Genomic DNA, 22,829 nt, shown 5'->3' on the forward strand with positions numbered 1-22,829 from the left:
TCAATCAGCAAAGGAAGTGTGGATGCAATCATCCGTGCTCTTGATTACTCAAAAGTGTGTGCACGATTGGTTCCGCGCCGTCTTGCGGTGGACCACAAATCTCTCAGAAAAAACATTTCTTCTGAGTTGCTGAAACGTTTTGAAGATGAGGGGGAAGCGTTCTTGTCCAGGATTGTGACAGGTGATGAAACCTGGGTTCACCATTTTGAGCCCGAAACAAAACGACAGTCGATGGAATGGTGTCATCCTCAATCTCCACAGAAGAAAAAATTCAAAGCAACTGCTTCCGCCGGTTAGGTCATGATCACTGTGTTTTGGGACTGTGAGGGCGTCATACTCATTGATGTGATGCCAAGAGGCAGCACCATTAATTCTGAAGCTTATATGAAGACATTAACCAAACTCAAGAAGCACTTCCAGCGATTTTGGCGCCATAGCAACCCAGGTGAATGTTTGATTCAACATGATAACGCTCGGCCTCACACAAGTTTGAGGACTTCGGAACACATCACTAAACAGGGTTGGACTGTGTTACCCCATCCACCCTACAGCCCTGACCTAGCTCCCTCAGACTTCCACTTGTTTGGGCCATTAAAGGATGCCATTCGCAGAAGACATTTTGAGGATGACAAAGAGGTGATTCGCACAGTGCAGAAATGGCTTTGTAACCAGAACAAGGAGTGGTACTGACAGGGCATACATGCCCTTGTGTCTCGCTGGAGGAGGGCCATAGAACTGGACGGAGATTACGTGGAAAAATAGTGAGTGTAGAAGAAACATCATTCTTTCTTGTGTGTAAGTTTCACTGTGTTCAGTAAATAATTGTTGAAGAAAAAAATGTGGTGCATTACTTTCTGGGCGACCCTCGTATAAACTTAAATGTTTTCTTCCTCCCCTCCATTCCATTTTTGAAATTATTTGGACCATCCCAAACAAGTCATTTGACTTCATGCTTTCTGTAACCTGAAACAAGCTGTCAAAGGGTTATACCTCCACCTCCAAATTCTTTTTATTTTCTCATTAGTCAGTATAAACTCCTTCTGTTTGATCTCTTCCCCAAATTCCTTAAAAGGTAACTCCAAGAATTACACTTCTGGCAAAGACCTAAGGGATTCAACACCATTTGTGAGACACCTCATAAATGCTTCATATATTGTGCAAATTTTCAAGCTCAGACTTGAAGTGAACACACATTACAGCATAGAGCAAATACAGTCAAATATGAACTGAGAACACCACAGGTTGTGAGGTATCATTTCCAGATTCACGGGATTAAACAAAATTCAACAGCAGCAGCTCAGTGATAAGATATGATTTACTGAGAAAGTATAGATATTTTTCCATCTCAAGTAGCACATTGCAGCATCCAACACTTGAAAAGGCAAGTATTGAGCATGAACCAAAAAAATATTTCTGACAAATACTTTCTAAACTGAACAAAGGAAAACAAAAAACAAACAAAAAGGTTTCCACCAGTTAGGTTGAGGTCTGGAGCAACAGAAGATCATAACAAAAGTTTATGTAGCTTCAGCAATAGTACCCAATGAGAACAATGTATTTAACATCTCAGATGGTGCACCATCAGTATTTGGACAAAATGGCACAATCTAGATGCAGCAATAAAACGATGGCCTTTTATTATAAAGGTGAGCCACAGCAATCTGCAACCTGCTATTTAGCAAAGAAAAGCTAAGCACATCAGAGCCAACAATATGTTTAATGTGACGTGCAATTTGGTTCTGACTGCCACCTCTAGATGAAATGACAAAACTGTGGTTCCCTGAAAAACAGGTGCAGAGCATCTAATCTTCGACCTTACTCAGGAACCCAAAGCTTGTTGCAGTTTGTTCTTGCCACAAGCATGAATAAAAATTGGGAATTTTTGGCTATGAATCTTTCAAGAAATTTGTTAATTTAAAATATTGTTCAAGAACTGAAATTATGCAGCAATGTTTTAATCATATTACATATGTCTTTATTCTCTATGAAAATAATTCATACAATTCTCTACTTTTCTTAACTCTCACATAATTCTCGAATGTGAGTTCTTCTCCTGGATAAATAAAGCACACAAACGTCTATCTGAAGGTTTGGGCACTTTCATTTGGAAACTGATGCATAGTAACTTATTCTATCAATGTCACTTTCCTTTCAAGTTGTACATTCATTATGTCTTACAAGGACAGAAACATTTATTGCTTGTAAACAAGAATCAAGTCAAGAACTGAATAGATCAGCCATGAATCACAAGGCCAGATTATATATAGAAGCAAACAAAAATGTATTATGATTACCACCATGAAGCAATTAAGCATGAATTTCAGCAAAAGCTTTTGAGACCATGAAATCAATAAAGTGGAAAAATGAACATAATGTGCATAGCAGTTCCTTCTCATTGCTTGATTTTTGCTAGCCAGGAGGAGTCTGGCATTCAGCACAGTAGCTCCTATGTTACCTCCAAATCAGCAGGTTACACAGAAAAGACTCTAATGGAACGCAATTTTGATTTTTGCCTTCTGCAAACATGTACTGTAAACATAAAGAGGATTAATTCAATCTTTTTCCTATGGAATTGTTCTCCTTGTGAGCAACTAGTTAGTTGAGGCGGCTACTTTCAGGTTGTGGTAGACCAAGGTCATCCCTTTTCACCAGAACAGGCTATTAGGAAATCATTGTTTGTATTTTGAATGTCCCATGAGGCACACCTGGCAACAGGGAGGGGGCACTCTACTGCCAATCATCAGGGGGGCAACTCATACAGGTCTTCCTGTGATCCAGTGATGTCACCAGCCACTGCCCACTCAGTGCCCTGCAGCAAATAACTGAATGAGCAGAAATGGGCTGAGTCCATTAAAGCCAAAGAGAAAGAAGGAGCCAGAGGAGAGGAGACCAGAGAGGAACACAGGAGCAGAAGTGGGGAGGAGGTGAGAAGATCAAGAAGAACCAGCAAGAAGGAAGGAAGAGTCAATAGAGCCTGAGAGAGGGGACTTAAGAGGACTAGGAAGAACCTGGGAACAGGCAAAAAGAAAAGTAAGAAGAGGGACATAAGACCATAAGAAAAGCCCCGCTGGATCAGGTCATAGGCCCATCTAGTCCAGCTTCCTGTATCTCACAGTGGCCCACCAAATGCCCCAGGGAGCACACAAGATAGCAAGAGACCTGCATCCTGGTGCCCTCCCTTGCATCTGGCATTCTGACATAACCCATTTCTAAAATCAGGAGGTTGCATATACATGGCTCCCAGGAGAAGCAGGCATCACTGGAAAGCATAATTATTGTCTGAGCTGAGGTTCAACATGAGGCCACAACCCAACCCATCACCTCGTGGGGGAAGGGCCAATGTGTTCCCATTCCATCCCTACTAGGGATGGATGGAGTATATAGCTCAGCAAGTGACCTGGGGCATGCAATATCCCTGGAGATCTTTACCCCAGGCTACATTTCTGAAGGGTGGTCTCCACACAGAGTGTTCAGCAGCCCAAGCCTGGGGAAAGGGCTGCAGCAGAAAGGGTAACATTAACCTGAGAAGAAGGGCCAACCCCTCCCCTTTTCTGTTCTTTGCCTGTTGGCCACAGTTCGAATGAGAAGTGCATAGTGTGCCTGGCCAGGTACATAGGTAGGCTTCACAAGCACCTAGAAGGTGGAACTCCCCTTGTGGAACTGACATACTGACACAGCATAAACCAAGGCCTCACCTGAAAGGACACCCCCATTTTTAGAAATATGTTTGCTAAATTTTTCTTTAGGACTCAAAAGTTGAACAGGAAAAGAAAAAATCATTCCAGAACTGGATGGGCAAACTTTTTGGCAGGAGTGCCACATCATCTCTCTGACACTGTGTTGGGGGCCAGGGAAAAAAAGAATTAATTTACATTTCAAATTTGAATAAATTTACATAAATGAATACATTAGAGATGGAACTTATATGGAATTTTACTGAGCTTATTTATAATACACATAACTATAATACAGGCATGTAGAACCACATGAGAACTATGAATTGTTTGCCATACACTTCTTGCACAGTGAAAACATACAGACCAAGCCAGAAACACATGGAGACATAAGTTGTGGGCCAGCGTGGGCTCCCATAGTCTCAGACAGGCCACAGGCTCACTAGAGCCTGGAGGCTCCCTGTGGGTTGGATTGGGGGTCCCCGTGGGCCACAAATGGCCCATGGGCCAGGGTTTGCACACCCCTCTTCCAGATCATGAGTCCAGTTAAATGTGAAAAAATATTAAATTGTATGAAGAATTAATGGTATACACTATACACAACTGTGGTAAAATTAGGGGTCACTGGATAACCCAGGTATTTCCTTCAATGACCCTGAAAAAACCTCTGTGATAACACTTTTGTATATTCCCCCCCCCAACTCAAGGGCTCCCGAAGATACACATTGAAAAAAATATTAGTAGATGATAGATACATCACTTCTCCATCAACACAAAATAACTATTGTATAATTAAATTAGTTTTCAACAAGTTGGGAGTTTTGCAGACTCCTCCCCCTAATACAATGGAGGAAACTGTTTCATTTTTCTCTGCTCAGTCTCACTGGTTTCTTTCTTACCCCAATGCCAGTTTAATAAAATCCTGTTTGTTTTTTAAGCACAACGATTGGATGACCATGAACCACCATAGAACAATTAATTATTGTCATAGAACACATGGCATACAAAGTGGTAAACACTAGAGATCTCCAAAGCGAAGGAGATTTAAATGTTATTACTCATTTAAAATTGGTTAGGTCTTTAGTTGACATTTTGTTAATATTTTTTCCATCTACAAACTACCCTGAACCTCTGGGATGGGGAGGCTACCACATGCACACAACACTTCAATTTACAAACTGTAATATTGTTAAAAATGGGAATACCTTCAGTCTCCAATTGTCTCCCACTTCCGTTTTAATTCTGTTTAACCAATTTTCATCAAAATATGTTGGATCTCTGGAAAGACAAAAGCAAAACATATTTAATGCTTTTCTAAACCACACACACACACAAATTCTATATCACCATCAATTACAGCTTTTTGTTTAGAATTACTGTAAACACTTTTTATGCACCAGCCATAGGCCATAGCAATCCAATTTTAATTTACATGTTTGACCTCGGTATCTGCAGGGGATCTATTCCTGGACCCCCGTGGATACTGAAACCTGTGGATAATTAAATCTGCAGGTTGTGGTCTAATGAGGCCTCTGGATGAAACGAAAACCTTTTTCTGGTTGCATAAGGAGCTGCTCTGAGGTCTATAGAGGCCATGTGTGGAAGGCCTCACAAAGCCTCCCAGATGTGACTGGAATAAGGTTCTGGTCGCATGCAGGAGATCCTCAGTGGGTCCTCCAGCTATGGGTTCAGAAACTGCGATGGGTCAAACCATGGGTTTCAAATATGCATATAAAGAGGACCCACTGTATTACAGGCGTACTCCAGTATGTGTGGGGGTTCCATTCCAGGCACCACAGAAACTGGGGACACTGCACTGCACTCCCCTCACCTCCAGAGGCTCTTCTGAGCCCCGCAGAGGCCATGCGTGTCCACCCCCAGCCTCTGCAGACCTCAGAATGGAAGTAATATTGTAAAACTGAAGTGACGTTTTTATGCCTTTAAAAGGCATTATGAGGGTCAGGCAAAATAGCAAACTATTTGCTATTTTGTTTTTATTTGTCCAGAATACATATTATGCTTGCCAAACGCGAACAGAGTTTCAAAAATTTAATACTTCATCCTAAATAACCAGTAATACAGGAACTGTGGAATACAACAGTTTTTTCAAACTGTGCTCCAAGGAATCCCAAGGATTTCTCAGAAGATTATCAGCAATATGGATAAGTTTCACTGAAAGACAGTTTGCTTAAAATTATCAATTTTTCCTGCAATGCATAGTTACATTGGACACTTTAAAGCACAACTTTAAACTCAACATGGGTGAGTGAGTGATAATGATTGGGTCAGCACCCTACATGACTGAGGGTATGTTCCAGAAAACTAGAATTATCTACCACACACAGAGGACATGCAAGAGTTCCTCAAATTAAATGATATGAAAAGACACTCAGTTTCAGATGCTAGAAAGCCTGAGAACTACTGACCTAAACATACTGAGATTCAGAAATACATTCAACTTATTTGAAGGGCAACACATAAATTTAAAGAGAAAGAGAGAGAGAAAGTAGCATGCCTTTTTCACCTCCAAAACCCTCCTGCTGTATTCTGCTAATTGTGGACAGCATTTTAAAAGTTTACACAAATACAGTACCTTCAAACTTTCCAATTTCAATAATCTTACAGATCTAAAATGATGGGCTTGGTACAAAGAACCATGAAACTAGTCCTGCGACTACAATGGGGCTTTAGATACTAATGTCTTGAACAGCTGTCTCCATGCTACATGGCAAAGAGGCTTTTGAAACTTAAAGGTGTTGCAAAATAAATTTCTGATATGGCATGCATGTCAGCACTTCAAAGAGCAAAAGTAAAAAAGTCACATATGGTACATGATTAAATACAACCACTACATTTTTGCATAAAGACCATATAAGTTAGAGAGTCACTTCCAACAAAACTACTCAACTTCTACTTTAAATGTTGATATGTCCATACTAGAAAAAAACTACTTTTAACAACTTGATCAACCCCTTTCAAAGAAAACAAAGAAAACAGAGCACACACGCCTAGGCGCCACCAGTAAGAAGAAAACTAAGGTAGTGGGCATGAGGGGGCCACAGAGAACCAGGGGTAACTGAATCTGCAGATATGTGTTCACCTGTACGTAACTTAATAAAAATAGTCTGACTTCATTTTAATTTAAACACACTTACAAAACTGAACTGAGTTGCTTCTCTATGGAATTGTAGCAATTACTCAAAGCATGCTTGGCTCCTTTAGCAATCCAAAATTTACTCCTAAATCGTTGTTGGCAACCTTCAGTCTCGAAAGATATGGTATCGCGCTCTGAAAGGTGGTTCTGGAACAGCGTCTAGTGTGGCTGAAAAGGCCAATTCGGGAGTGACAATCCCTTCCACACTGGGAGCAAGTGCAGTCTGTCCCTGGTCTGTCTCCCTGGCTATGGGCCTTCCGTCTTTGCCTCTTTGCCTCAGACTGTTGGCCAAGTGTCTCTTCAAACTGGGAAAGGCCATGCCTTTCAAACTGGGAAAGGCCATGCCTGCTCCAAGCAGGCCACTCAGAGACCAGGGTTTCCCACTTATTGAGGTCCACTCCTAAGGCCTTCAGATCCCGCTTGCATATGTCCTTGTATCGCAGCTATGGTCTACCTAAATAAGCTTCAAAAAATTGACATACCCTTGCCAATCTCCCTTTCAGGATTTAAAGAAGCTCAGATTGCTACACTAATTCTGTGGAATGCATTAGGAAATCTAATGACCAAGTTTTCATACAGAATTGTGCCTCCGGAACTGTCTCACTGATTTCCACTACTGCTCTTCCCTTGCTCCCCTCAGCAGCAGGAGATGCAAGTGACCAAACTTGGAAAATAAGCAGTCAGGCCACAGTCTCACTGCCTCTATGAAATTAATTCACTAAAAAGACATCTCGTCTGTTGGTTATTAGAATATATTCTTTGTGTATTCTTTGAATAAAAATGCAGTTTAGAAAATTTATTTTTAAAAAATCCATAAATATTACTCATTTCAGACATCCAGCTGGACACAGACTGCTTCTATATACTGTTTCACAAAAGAGATGGATTTCTCCCGATACCATTTTCTCCATTTCCTCCTAGAAATAGACTGTTCTTGTCTAGTACATGAAGCATCACTGCAACTCAAGACTAACCATTAGAAAAATGGGACACTGAGCAATTTTCAAATGGCATTACTTTAAAGATACCAGGTAGCATCCCAAGTGTCATGATCACAGAAGCTGTAAAATCCACCTCCCTTACCTGTTCCTCCTGAACCACCTAAAAAGTTGTTGCTATGGGTGAGGAGACATTCAGCAGTGGCATGGAATGTGGGGCAGGTTGTTAAAGAAGGAGGAATATCCAGAAGCCAAGAGAAGAACGGCTACTCCCCTCCTTCTGTAACTCCCCATGTACTATGCTGCTACCAAGGGTTCCCTTGACTATCAGTGGAGACTTGGTGGGGGGAGGGGCTTTGACAGGGATCAGCAGGCAGGGAAGGTGACTTGCATTCACATAGCTTCTAGGAGAATGTTGCTCTGTATGCTTCTCATAATAAATCAACATTATTTTTGACAGGTAAATTGATAAAATGACAACTTAACTATTCAGTGATACATTATCTAAATGATTAAAATTTGTTTAGAATACAGGTTGAGCCTCATTATTTGCGTGGGTTCCATTCCAAGCACTCACGTGGATGGCAAAAAATGCACTATAGCAAATCAATTTAAAAAACAAAGTTTCTTTGCTCTAGTGATTGAAAAACAGCCTTGCTGACCTTTGTGATGTAAGATAAGACTCATTAAGAAGACAATCCATCAATCAGTCGTCCTCCAAGCACTTACAAAGGAGCTTCACTCAGCCCCTCCCTTCACCAATACAAAGTGACCTTTCTTTCAGGGGGAAGGGAGGGGTCGCCTGGAGACAGAAGGATTGATGGATTGTCAGCCAGCTGCCCCCCCTCTCATTAACAAGGCTATTGTTAAAGGACTGTTCAGTTTTTTAAACTGATTTTAAAGGGATGCATTTTTCCCCTTCTCCAGGGATCAACACATTCCTTCTCATTTGCAGTGGCCATTCGTGTTGAGTCAAATCCTTGTATAAAAAATCCTTGTATAAATAGGCTGTACCTGTACTCTAAAAGTATTTTAAATGTACTAATTCCAGAATTCATCAAAAATATTCACATTCTTTTTGAAAATTATGAATATGCACCACAAAATGTCTTATCAACACACTTTGACATAGCTTCTTATGCCCAAATTTTTAGAAGTAAAATCCAAACTTTGCATGGAATTAAGCCTCACTGATTTCAGGGGCACTTAATCCATGTAATGTACAGTAAAAGCTAGCTCTAACTGCACTTTATAAACTTGCACATTCAGTTAACTGGAATCTCCTTTCAAAATGGCAGAGATGCCAGTTCAGCTGAGTTTGCTAGTTAACAAAGTTGCCCACCTGCCTGCCAGCCTCATCCCTTTTTATCAGACAGGACTTAAATTTGTGATACTGCTTCAGTTTCCTTCCTTCCTCACAAGGGCCTTGCATAGGGAGCAGAGAGGGCCCTTGTGAGGGAGGAAGGAGCAGCACTGCAGACCAAGCCCTGCAGGTGGAGAGGACTGGCAGGTGGGGACATTGTTAAATAAAAGCTTTGTTAACTGGCGTATCTGGTTAACCAACTCCCAGACGTCCCCATGGATGCAGGGTAACAAAGCTCTTACAGTGTATGTTTTTAGGATTGCCAGAAAAGATGGCTGGAGCATTCAGATTTTCACTTAAATTTTATTTTCTTATGAAGGTCTAACCCAGCAATTTGCAAAGGTCAGAAATTAAAATCTGATGGACACGTCACTCACGCCTGAAAAGGTTTACTTTCAAAGAGTACAGAAGTAAAGCTACTTGTCCTCAAAGAAATTCACCCCAGTTTTTCTACCCAAGTCAAGAATGGAACACTTTGACCAGCCTTTGATCAGTGTGCCCTTCCTAAGTAGAAAGGCCAGAGCAGCAACTCACAGAGATGTAGTGGACAATCTTCCCTCTGAAGGGGTGCTTCAGGGTCAAGAGCCCTTCATTACTTAATGTTATTTCTCATGGCATACCAGTGTGCCCCATACATACAGCCTGAGGATTATAGTCTAACGTGGGGTTGTCAAACTATGGCAAACTAATGCAGCCCTCGGAAACTCTTTATCTGGCCCCATTATAACTGGGCTCTCCCAAGCAGCTGTTGAGCTGCAAAGTGATTTTATCAAGATTTGCTTATTTTCTTCTGTCTTTTGCAGCTGGTGAGTTCCTACTTGAGAAAAAAGTGCTTATTCCTAGCCAACATCTGCTTAGATATTACTTCCTCCTTAATGAAGTCATTTCCAGCCCTCAGCAGGCATCATGAAAGCTATTTGGCCTGCTATATGAAATGAGTTTGACACCCCTGGTCTAACACCTTTCTGCTATGATGCCTTTCTATGACTGCAACACTTCCCCTGCCTCCTCCCAAGCCTTGATACTTTAAAGCACAGCTCTCTAAACCCCAGCTAGCAGGCTAGTTCTAATGGAAAAAGCCCTCCCACACACGTGTGGTGCTTACTGTTCCATTGCACCACCTGAAAATCCGAAGTGCCCTTCTAGGATCTCCAGAGACCATTTTGAGGCCTGTGAAGGCTGCACATGACCTCCAAGGGCCTCAAAAGAGCCTCCAGAGGCTCCAGTCACTGTGCCCCAGTCACCTCTGGAGAAGTGGCCTCTGAGGCTTTCAGGGGCCTCAAAATGGCCTCTGTAAGACCTAGCAGGGCACTTACGGATTTTGCACGAAAACTGGAAGTGCCCTTCCAGGACCTCCAGAGGCCATTTTGAGATCCATGGAAGCTGTGAGCGGCCTCCATGGGCCTCAAAACAGCTTCAGATGTGACTGGAGGAAGACTTTGGACACAATCAGAGCTCGGAGGACCCCAAATTTCATGCAACTTTGTTTCATGCGAAATTCAGTATTCGCGAGGGTTTCAGGAAGGGAACCCTCATGAATAACGAGTGTCCACATGTATTTGCTTCTCTAGAGACCTGTTCTCTTTGTTTATATATGTTACTCAGTACACCATCATAAAACTCAATAAATAAGAGGCCACTAGAATCTGGCTATAAGGCTGCAAAAGTTAAATACTGACTTGGGAGTCAGTGCAATTAGATTTCATGGGATTTACTTCTAAATAGACAGGCATATGATTAGGCTAAGAGACAATCAAGCATTGTTACTTCGCTAACTATTAAACCAAAATTATTACAGTTCAGTACATTTCCTCTATAGTCAGCTCATTAAAGTTCAGTCTTAGGTTATACTTTTTCAAATCACATATTTGTTTGGTCCAGTCTTGGGTCGAAGTGATCAGAATAAAATTGTCTACATACTCAGTGGGGTAAATGAATAGCTTTCTGTGGTGGTAGCTAAATATATAAATATGATAATCAAGAGAGGTGTCTCTATGATGGTCACAAACGGTTAAGCCTATGTAGTAAGATCTGGTTGGTTAAAGCTGGAGGGGAACTGTCTGATTCAAGCATCTGTCCATCCTATCTTTTGTTTTATACTGTTTGTATTTTAAATATGCTAATAAAGGTTTCTTGTCTTGTCTTGGTCCAATAACACAAAAGTTTATAATCACTTTCTGTGTTTCCAAATAAAAGTTTGAGAAAAGCTTTCACTAAAAAATAAAAAAATCCCACATTAGCAGCACTTGAGTAGTAAGAGCTTAAAATTGCAATGTAACATAGCAGAGTAATAAAACAATTCTGGATAGTGATGTGCATTAACATTTTTTTAAAAATTCTCTTACATCTTTTGAAGCACTTGGGCCATCACAACTCCATTAGTTAGATCTTCCACTGTTTGGCAGGGTGCTTCAACATTGAATGTCTGGATCTAAGGATGGGAAAAAAACACCCATATTTAGTCAGCCTGAATCTACTACAATATACCAGCACAAAAGAAAATTTCCAAAGTGACACAAGGTTACTATTGCTCAACTACAATATAAAGCATAGAGAAGTGAGAAAAGTAAACAGTTCAGTTGCAAAGCACAAAAGGAGATCAATTAGTATCAAAACATGTAAATATGAAGAGCTGACATAGGGCAACAGCTATGAACTACAAAGGTCCTGATTTGGTTATCATCTGTGTCAGGAACTTGCTCTCTTCTGACCTTCTAATAAGCTTAAATTGTGAATTTATTGGAATAAGACCTACACTGTACTGCAGTGGATCTCACACATTTAGCACTGGGACCCACTTTTTAGAATGAGAATCTATCAAGACCCACCAGAACTGATGTCATGACCAGAAATGACGTCATCAAGCAGTAACATTTTTTTAACAATCCTAGGTTGCAATCCTACCCACACTTACCCAGGAGCAAGTCCCATTGACTATCATTGTTAAAAGCATATACATAGTAGCCTGTTAGAAGAACAGATCCGTAACATTTCCCCACATGTAATCACATACCATGGTAGCATAAAGTCTAATATATTAAAAATAAAATATTGAAATGAATGGGGACCCACCTGAAATTGGCTCATGACTCACAGTTTGAGAAACACTGCTGTATTGTATTTGAAAGTTCATGGTACCTTACAGAACAGATCTCATAAAATCATGACTAAATATAAATTTTGTGTCAGTTGGTCTACATTTGAACTCCACCTTCCAGCACTTGGGGGTCTATTTTTCCTAGACAGCACAATAGTTCCTGTGTCAATCACATCAAGTGATGACTGAAAATAAGTAAGAAAAGCTGGTCACCTGACTTTATCCCAACAAAAATGAAGATCTACACAGATCCTTGAAAGCCAGATAAATATATTAAATTTAAAATTGTTTCCCCAATTATGAAAAACATATTCCAGAACCTTTGGTGTTGGTGAGATTTGGAACATGCTTTGGGCTCATGTGTTCCCTTTCCATTCCACAATTTATTATTAACAGTATTATTAAGAGTATTTATATACCGCTTTTCAACTAAAAGTTCACAATGCGGTTTACAGAGAAAAATCAAATAACTAAATGGCTCCCTGTCCCAAAAGGGCTCACAATCTAAAAAGATGCAAAAGAATACCAGCAGACAGCCACCAGAATAGACACTGCTGGGGTGAGATGGGCCAGTTACTCTCCTCCTGATAAAAAAAGGGAAAACCCACTTGAAAAAGTGCCTCTTACCCAATTAGCAGGGGTTATTTACCCAATTTATATTATGCATTATGATTATTGAGAATATTTATACACTGATTTTCAACAAAAAATCCTCTAAGTGGTTTACACAGCAAAGGAAAAATATGATGGTCACTGCTAACCATAGTTAACACTACCTTGATTCCTGCACAAGAAGAGTTTGGAAACACAATTCAAATCTGTTTTCAAAATGTAGTTATGAAAGCAATTAGTTCTAGAGCAAACTTGACTAGCATTAACCATGACTAGTGCCAATGGAAATACAATGCCACAGCATGGTTAAGCCAGCAATGGAAAGGGTAGAAGAACTTCTGTAAGAGAATAGAACTTAGGAGACCAGAAAAATTATGTCTGCAGTGGGCCTTTAAAGTAAGGTTGCACAGTCCTTGAACAATTAAAGCTAACATAATAGTTCACAGCTATTGAGCAATCACTTTTGATCCAATGCTGGTTGTAGTTTTCCACTTCATTTTCCAATATTTGTCTGTAAGCAAACACAGGTCCAGCAAATACTGTAAACTAGTGAAAGATTGTGCCCCTTATAAAACATAGCAATTCCTAGCCAACAAAACATTTCATATATTACACTCAATGATGTAGATTTTCTAGAACACTGTTTCTCAAAGTATGCTCCTAGGAGTCCTGGATCTCCTTGAGATCCCTTTAGGGACTCCATGAGCACACCATAAGTGGTCAGCCCCAGCCCAGTTTGCTCATCTGTCCCTCTGGCCTCTCCTCTTCACAGTTCCCTTTCCTCATTTTCCTCCTGGCTCTTTGCCAGTACTTGGTGTTGGGTTCAGCCCCGCACCACTCCACCCATGGGCTGGTGCTCTGGGGATCTCTGAGACTATGTGCATGCATTGGTGAGGCTCCCCGAGATTCCTTTTAGGAATGTGAAGGGCTCTGGAGAACAGTTTGAAAACTGTTCTAGAAAAATAAGTATTTGATTCAAAATTTGACACACTAAATCAACCTGGAGCTGATTAAGGATGCTTCGTTAATTTATATTTAGTTTAAAAATATGTTACTAAATTTTAAGAGTATGTCATGTCAATTTTACATGTTCTATAAATATCTGAAAAGCTTTTCCATTAACCAGAAGTAGTTAACTAAAAATATTTAAGGGCAATATTTAATATTTAAGGGCAAAAAAAAAATCAGTGAAACATGTTCAGGCAGCATTTCTATACACATATATTTAAGTCCAATCTGACTGAGTAAATGGATACAATAATGTTACTGATAAATTTTATGAGAACAGTGCTTTTTTGTTGCACTCCCCAGCACTGATTGCAAGGAACTAAACTACATATTGTTGCCCCTCATCTTATACATAGTTGACTTGCACGAATTCAATTACACATGAAATAAAACACACACACACACACACACACACACCAGAAAAACAATTAAAATAGTGTAGTAGATTCTGCTACTTACTTACTAAATGCATACCCTTACCATTCCACTTACTAAATGCATACTCTGGAGCGAACCAGAATGAAGCTGTTCCCTCAATCTGTTTCAGTTCCTGTTTGCCTCTTGTAATTTTTAAAGAGACAGTTTTTTTTTTCAGATAAACTATTTTCAAGGTAATTTTGAATATGCATGATTTTGGTTTGACACTCTGACCTTCAAATATAACCTGTGCATTAGATGAGTGAATGCATTGTATAATTCTTTATATATACTGTCCTACCTTTTTTTGTTAATAAGCAGAAATTTTTGAGCTATTTATAGCTCAAAAGTTTTCCTAGGAGTAAGCCCCTAGGAACTCTAATGGGACTTCTGAGTAGACATGCATAGGATTGGGCTGCATAGGATTGAGTCTTCCAATTTAATGTCCACAAATGTCTAAGCTTACTAGACAGGCATTTATTTGCCCCTTCCTCCCCCGTGCAAATGTCAGGCAAAAGCAACACTTGCAGAGCATCTCCCTTCTGCAGAGGAAGCCTCATGCATAGGAAGCTGGTGGACCATTAATCCTTCTAGCTCAGTGTTTCTCAACCAGTGGTACAGGTACCACCAGTGGTACTTAAGGTGATGTCTGGTAGTACTTGCAGGACACCTGCCACCTGACAGCGTCACCAGGAATGCGACCAAACAGTGGTAGGATGTTCAGCTCAGTGGGCAAAGCTCCCAAGTAGAGCATGGAAGAGCATGCTTTTCCATGCTCAGAAAAGGTCAACCCTGAGCCTCTTACTGGTGTCATTTCACATCTGGCCTCTCAACTCAGAAGTAACTGGCAATGATGTCATCACCAGTTACTTCAAGTGGTATTTCAAATAGGTAGAGCATGTGAAGTGGTATGGTAGAGGACAAGCCTTGAGAAAACACTGATCTAGCTCAAGATGGTCCGTGCTGACTAACAGCATCCCTCCTCTTTATACTTAAGGTTCCAGAAGAGTTCTACAAGAGCCAATGGAAGAAATCAATAATATGTGGGTTGATTCTTTATCCCAATGCCAAGCCAACAATAAACTAATGCTATACAATTACAAAGGAGTTACCCAAACAATAGGCTACAACAGGAAATAAAATATTGCAGTGTAACTTAGGGCAAAATCCAAAGAAAAGGTGGGTACACCTACAGTTATTTTTACCATTCAGAGAGAACTCAAGCAACAGGCACTAACCAGACAGGGAAGGGCATCTGCCATTGGCAGGCTAGCAAGGGATTTATGCAGCCCTACTCTCAGCAACTCGGCTTGATCTCCAAATCATCATATAGCAAATCAACGAGAAGCAGCTGGAATAACTAGATGTCTCCTTCCTGCTTCATAGGAAGTGGAAGCCAGGCAGTTGTACATCTGAGAATTCACAAAACCTGAGGCATGTTGGCCTATCACATAAATGTTAACAGGTTGCTTGCATTAAAACTTGCTCAGAAAGCAACCACTTCCAACAAGCAACACTGAAAATAACTTTCCCATCTTAGAAAAAGAGAAATATCTATGTAAGGAGAAGGAATGAGTACAAAGCAAGGAATTCTGTACCTGTGGGTTTCTGAACCGCAATTATAAGCAACATTTCCAAACCCGTGGAGAATATAAAATATTCAAAAGAATGCCTTAATAAAATAGGAAGCTAACACCCTGGAAAAGTATGGGAGGACTAATTACAGCCTGTTCATGTACACCCAGATGCTAAATTGTTTCGCACAGAAAGACTTTCAACTGAACAAGCCTGTTGAACCACTGATCACTTAATCCACCCTAACCAGGTGGATTGGTTCTCAACCAGATGTTCCCAAACAGGTTATTGAGCTTGGGAGAACATGAAAAGTTTACAAGCATCTAAGTGCAAGTTGAATGTATTTCTTGCTTAAATAATCAAAAATAGCTTTTGGCACTTTGGAAGAGCAATTCTCCCCTGTCCATTTTTTACAAGTAAACAAAAAAGCAAAACTGCAAACTTAAAATTTGCCTTCAGTTGTTCACTTTCAATATCTACAAAACTGCTCAGAATTTGATATGGCTACACAACTTTGAAGGAAAAAGTTTTATGTGGCATAAATTTGCCACCTTAGGACTGAACAGCTCTATGTAGGAAAGAATACCTGGGCCCAGCAACTCCCATTATGAATGCTCTTGCTCTCTTTGCCTCTTAGAGGAAGGCTGCCTCTGATTGCCAAATGCAGGAACATAGGTTGTGTCTGTTGTCTTTTGTGCTCCCTGAAGCATTTGATGGGCCACTGTGAGATACCAGCAGCTGGACTAGATGGGCCGTTGGCCTGATCCAGCAGGGCTCTTCTTATGTTCTTATTTGCAGTGCATAAGGGGCCTTTTTTCTTTATTCTCCTTGACAAGCAAGCCCCTCAACGCTCAGCATGCAAAAGCACTTTGTTTTATTGCAGAAGCATGTAACTGGCAAGCACAAAGGGAGACATATGCCATTCAGAAGAAAACTCTACTGAACATGCATGGCATCCTCCCTGGATTGCAGCCCATAATTCCACCACAAGGCTTCTCAGTAAAACAAGAAAAATATTCAAAACTGATCAATTGACAAGCGCTTGGGAACAGTTGTGGCAAGGACAGAATGACACACAACAGAAACATGCTGCAAAAACTTCCTATCATGACATTTCCTTAGCTATCCAGCAAAGAATATGAGAAGAAAAATACTTCTCTTTTTCCTACGAGTTACTAAATGCTGTCTGCTGATGTGTCAAATATGTCTCATGTGCTGTATAAGGCCTGAAGAAGCTCTTCCCCCCCCCATGATTACCCCCATGACTCTCCCAGCAACACCATCAGCTGCTGAGTTGTGAAGTGACAAATCAAAAGAAAAGACACTGCTGAAAAGGCAGCACTGGGAGAGACCAATTATCATGCAGGTCACCTTTTCAGTAGCACCACTTCTGTTGAGGCATCACTGCTGAAAGGGTGGCCTATGTGATAATTGAGCTCTCCCAGCACCACCATTTCAGCAGTGCTGCTTCTGCCAAGATCCTGGGAGGGAGATACAGAAGACCTCAGAAAGTGAGGGACAGTACGGGAAAGGGGCAGACCAAGAGGGGTGGGAAAGGGAGACACAGCAGAGATGTTGGGAGAGCCCAATTATCATGTGGACCACCCTTTTAGCAGTGACACCTCAGCAATTCCTGCTTAATGACACCATTTCGGCCCTCAGCAGGTGCCATGAATGCTATTCAGCCCACTGTATGAAATTAGTCTGACTTCCTTGCGGCAGGCCTATAAACATTTTCTCCAATCAATTTAAAAACTAAATGAGAACTAAACTTTAAGATATTTTAAAGTTATTTAAACCTTATAGTGTTGTATTCTGTAAACATAGCTAAACTAGAACTTACAAGTATATAATTCTATATTATGAATATTTTCAAATAAGTGTTCCATAACAGCCTCTAGGATTGATGAACAGCTCCTTCTTAAATTGACCGACTATGCATCAAGATAAGATTGCAAAGCATTCCCAATAGTTGCCCTGCAGCAGCATTAAGTCAATGAAGATTCACCAGAGTCCAACAACAAGCATATTTCAGAAGCAGTATAAGACATTTAAATATCTAAGTGTCCACAAATTTTGGTTTGCCTTGGCAGACAAATCAAAACCTGATGTTATAAAGATGCTGCCCCCAAGGGGCCAGGCATTTTTAAAGTGTAGTGGCGAGGTCTGGGACAAACAGAGCAAGACCAAAGACATTTCTCTGTACCACTCTCCTGGGGAGGAAGCATTATCCCCATAGCTGCATTGTTTGCTGCAAGTGCCTAGAACCCTAGTTCAGTTGTGCCTATGATCCCAACCCTGCCTCTTAAGCTGAAAAAAAGGGCTGGGATATATTTTTGTGCCAAGATCCTTGGAAGAGTAGTGCACACATTTTGGAGTTGGAATGGAGGTGGGAACGGTCCCCACAGTTTTATTGTGCTTCAGGGGTGCTCAGAGGGACTTGGGGACAATACTTCCTTTCCTCTCCACTTCAAGCTGTAGTAGAGGATGCCTGGGATAAAGTAGCATGAGGACAGGACTTGTTTACAAATTGCTGCTTTTCTCTCCCTTTCCACAACAACGCAATCAGACTTGTTTAAATAAATGGCAAATGAACTGGAGTCACAGTGCTTATTAGTCTCCTTCCTTGAAAGTTATGCTGTTTTAATGCAATGAAATCAGTGGCACATATAGGATACATCGGCTTGCACTGTAGCTGATAAAAAAAAGCATAGTAAGGGGGAACTATGGGAACTATGATTATGGGAACTATGGTGAAAGAGCTAACTACTCACAAAGCCGGTTGCCTTCAGAATTCTCATTGCAGATATACTATCAATCACTCTATGTATGCAAACACCCACCTGAAACTTTCACTCCATCAGAGGTGCAAGTATAATGCACCTCACAGAGGCAAATGAGGGAGAAGCAATTCAACTCCTCAAAAATGCTGCATATATCTTTCATAGCTCCCAGCCTGCATTTCTGCGTAGTGATTTTTCCTATTTGCCTATGCACACGTGGGGTTCCCTTTTTGGTTTGTTCCAGTTCTTCCTCTGGTAAAAACAGTTCCTCTAGCTTTTGCAAACTGTGGGTAGCAACCTCACATGTGATGGGTTGCGACCCCGTGTATGATGGGGTCAAATAGGAAGTTGCGTCTACAAAACAAAAGTCACTTCTGGTCACTTCTGTGGGCCATTCTGTGGTCTGTGGAGGCCAGCAGAGTAGGTCAAAAGCCCAGTGTGATCCAGAAGACACCTCCAGGGCCTCCCAATAAGGCACTGCAGTGCTACTGGGAACATCACATTGGGTCCAGTGCACAAGGGGTTCTATTGTTTCGGAAACATTGTTCTACATACAAACCATGTGATTTAACAATGAACTATTCCCCACTCTTTAACCTTTCCTTAACAACCTAGTAAAGTCCTACTAATGGTAACAACAAACTTGGTAACTTGATAGCCTAAATAAATAAGACAACTGCAACATAATACTACAATCCTACACATGCCTACTACTGAACATAGTGGAATTTACTACTTTGTAAACATGTACTGTATAGGATTACACTGTAAAGCTCCTACAATTACAAAGTAGTGACTTACTTATCAGGTTACCATCGAAATAAAACATTGTGGTGTAGATATGAACAGAATTGAGAGAAAATTGATTATGTCTACATGGTTTGATATCAATGGGCCTCTGGTAGTTAACTGTGCAATTGATTTGCCTTTCTAGTTTCCACAGACGATCCTCAAGTTGATCCTAGGAAAAACTGACAACTTGAGTAAAAATAGTGATGTCTTATGCAACTGCATTTGCTTTTCAATAACCTAATTGAAGTGAACACATCTAAACCACCTTAAGTCCAAATACGACAGATTTCTGGATTGAAGTAATAATCAAGAAAATTTCACCAGCAAGGTGTAAACAATCTTGATGCACATCTTTGAGTAGTTTCTCAAAGATTTCTTTCTCACATTGGGAAAGTTATCTTCAGAAGTACAATACTGTACTATACTGTATACTAGTTTCCCAAGTTATGGTCTAGTGATGCTTACATGCAGGTGCAGTACATCCTTTGTTTTGCTTTCATGCAGACCTGACAACATTGACTGGCAAGACCTGGATGTTTTTAGGTATGTACATTCCAATTTCCTGAACAGAACTGGTATATATGTTGAAGACTTAGTACATGCAAGTTTTTCAACATGGCCACACATGCACAGAAACACAGAAAGCCAGGTGTGGACCTCAACTTCATTCATCACATCTGGTTGAAAGCATACAGATAAGATTGGCAATGACTATATTAAGGATCGCTATATATGTTGGGCTCATTTTCTCCCAAAGCAGCACTCTGCAACATACTGCAAAACATATCTACATAGGGGGTATACCCTATCTCTCTTCAATAATATACTTCTGTATACCATACCAACATAAGTGGCTGTAGGAAAATTACCTCCTGAGTCCAAAATACTATTAAAAATCACTTTAAAGTGGAAAGCAAGAAACTGAAGTTGATGTACAAAAGTTCACCATAACCAGGTGCAGTGATGGCTATTCATTCTCAGATTCATAGACAGCACAGCTATCGATGTGCTTGATGGAAACTTCAAACCAAGTTTAGAAACCTCTACTACACCAAGTTTACAGACCTCATGTAGTGTCCGTTCAAATACGACAGAAATACAAGCCTAGGTGCAAATTATTGCATTGGTAGTCACAATCAGCAAGCCTGGATAGCAAACAGAGTGCTGAGAATTGAAAAAAAGCAGAGAGGTATTTAAAGAATTGCTGCAGAATGAGAGATTGTGAAATCAGTTAGCAAGAGAAGCCCATTAAAAACTCTCTGCTGGATGACATTAATTTATACCAAAGGATAAGAACATAAGAACAGCCCCACTGGATCAGGCCATAGGCCCATCTAGTCCAACTTCCTGTATCTCACAGCGGCCTACCAAATGCCCCAGGGAGCACACCAGATAACAAGAGACCTCATCCTGGTGCCCTCCCTTGCATCTGGCATTCTGACATAGCCCATTTCTAAAATCAGGAGGTTGCACATACACATCATGGCTTGTAACCCATAATGGATTTTTCATCCAAAAACTTGTCCAATCCCCTTTTAAAGGCATCCAGGCCAGATGCCATCACCACATCCTGTGGCAAGGAGTTCCACAGACTGACCACACGCTGAGTAAAGAAATATTTTCTTTTGTCTGTTCTAACTCTCCCAACACTCAATTTTAATGGATGTCCCCTGGTTCTGGTGTTATGTGAGAGTGTAAAGAGCATCTCTCTATCCATTCTGTCCATCCCCTGCATAATTTTGTATGTCTCAAATGTCCCCCCTCAGGCATCTCTTTTCTAGGCTGAAGAGGCCCAAATGCCATAGCCTTTCCTCATAAGGAAGGTGCCCCAGCCAAGTAATCATCTTAGTCGCTCTCTTTTGCACCTTTTCCATTTCCACTATGTCCTTTTTGAGATGTGGCAACCAGAACTGGACACAATACTCCAGGTGTGGCCTTAACACACCTGGATAACTTAAGGATAACACACTTATGGATTACAAGATAGACAAGAGAAATGGGCAAGGATGTTTCACACATTACACAGCTACAAACTCAGATATGCTAAGGAAACCATCAACCGTCAAGCCAAGCTGTCTGGGAAGCAGGTCTGTATAAAACATGTGTTTTCAGGTACCGTGTTGCAACAGTCACATTTTACATTTTAGGTAAAGATATTAACAGCACAATCCTGTACATATCCACTCAGAAGTAAGTCCTAGTCAAGTCAACAGACTTGGAACCCAATCCTATTCTTGTCTACTCAGAAAGAAGTCCCATTATAGTCATTGGGAATTACTCCCAGATAAATGTGGCTAGGACTGCGGCCTTGAAGCACAATCCTAGACATGCCTACTCAGAAGTACATTCCATTATGGTCAATGAGGCTTATTCCCAGACCTGTGTGGCTAGGACTGCAGCCTTGGAGCCCAATCCTATGCATGTCTACTCAGAAGTAAACCCCATTATAGTCAATGGTCTTACTCCCAGATAAGTGCAAGAAGGATTGTAGCCTTGCTCCTGGGTACGTGTGTTTAGGATTGTGGTCTAAGGCTGCAAACCTATGCTCACTTTCTTGGGAGTTAGGTCCACTGACTATAATGGGTCTTACTTCTGAGTAGATAGGCATAGGACTGGGCTCTAAAAGAGCCACTTAAAGCTACAATCACATGCTGACCCTCATAGGGATAAGCCCTGTGGAACTAAGCAAGGCTTGCTTGTGAGTACAGATGCATAGTAGAGAGCTGTCAGGCAAACATCCTCCAGAAAGCCATAGAGGAGGGCAGGATGAGGCCCATACACGGGAAGGAAGAACATGGAGGCAGAGCCAACGCAGAAACAACCCACAGGACTGAAAGCTGGAGCCCAATCCTATGCAAGTCTACTCAGAAGTTCATCCCACTATAGTCAATGGGACTTACTCCCAGGAAAGTAGGGGAAGGTCAACATCCTACCCACACTTACCTGGGCGTAAGCCGCATTGACTCTAATGGGACTTACTTCCGAGTAGACAGGCACAGGAGTGGGCTTAGGCCGGTTGGCAGAAGGTCAGCGTGTGGAAACCCGAGAAGGCTGCCCAAGCTGCGGCGCCTCCGCGAAGGGGAAGCCCAGGCCGGCAGGCGACCTGCTGGGCCACTCACCCAAGTGAGGAGGCTCTCCCCGAGCTCGGCCCGCTCCAGGCTCTCCACGCTGAACATGGTGCAGGCCGGGCGAGGCTCCCCGTCTGGTGCCGCCGCCGGTGCTGGTGCCGCCGCCTGGGCCTGAGAGGCGACTCCCTCCCTGTCCCTCCGCCTCCTTCTTCCTCCCCCACCCAGGCCGGCCGGGCCGGACCGGGATGTTGTGGCGCAGACACGTCACCGGCCCGCCGGGAACCGCCCGCTCCTCGGCGGCCGGCGAGCACAGCGCAGGCGCCCGCCGGCCCACAGGCCGCCCTCCCT

General features: G+C 41.6%; 1 protein-coding gene across 1 annotated transcript in view; it reads right to left on the bottom strand.

Annotated features, from left to right (window-relative positions):
- HOOK3 (hook microtubule tethering protein 3) overlaps window positions 1-22,791 on the bottom strand; it is a 60,080-nt gene extending 37,289 nt beyond the window's left edge. Inside the window, exons 1-3 of the mRNA XM_066613878.1 lie at window positions 22,533-22,791; window positions 11,475-11,560; window positions 4,880-4,952 (exon numbers count right to left, since the gene is read on the bottom strand). Of these exons, the coding sequence (XP_066469975.1) occupies window positions 4,880-4,952; window positions 11,475-11,560; window positions 22,533-22,589 (216 nt within the window). The 5' untranslated portion in view covers window positions 22,590-22,791. The remainder of the gene's footprint in view (window positions 1-4,879; window positions 4,953-11,474; window positions 11,561-22,532) is intronic.
- Between the last annotated feature and the right edge of the window lie 38 nt (window positions 22,792-22,829).

The sequence above is a fragment of the Tiliqua scincoides genome, chromosome 2 (assembly GCF_035046505.1).
Source record: "Tiliqua scincoides isolate rTilSci1 chromosome 2, rTilSci1.hap2, whole genome shotgun sequence".
NCBI lineage: Eukaryota > Metazoa > Chordata > Lepidosauria > Squamata > Scincidae > Tiliqua > Tiliqua scincoides.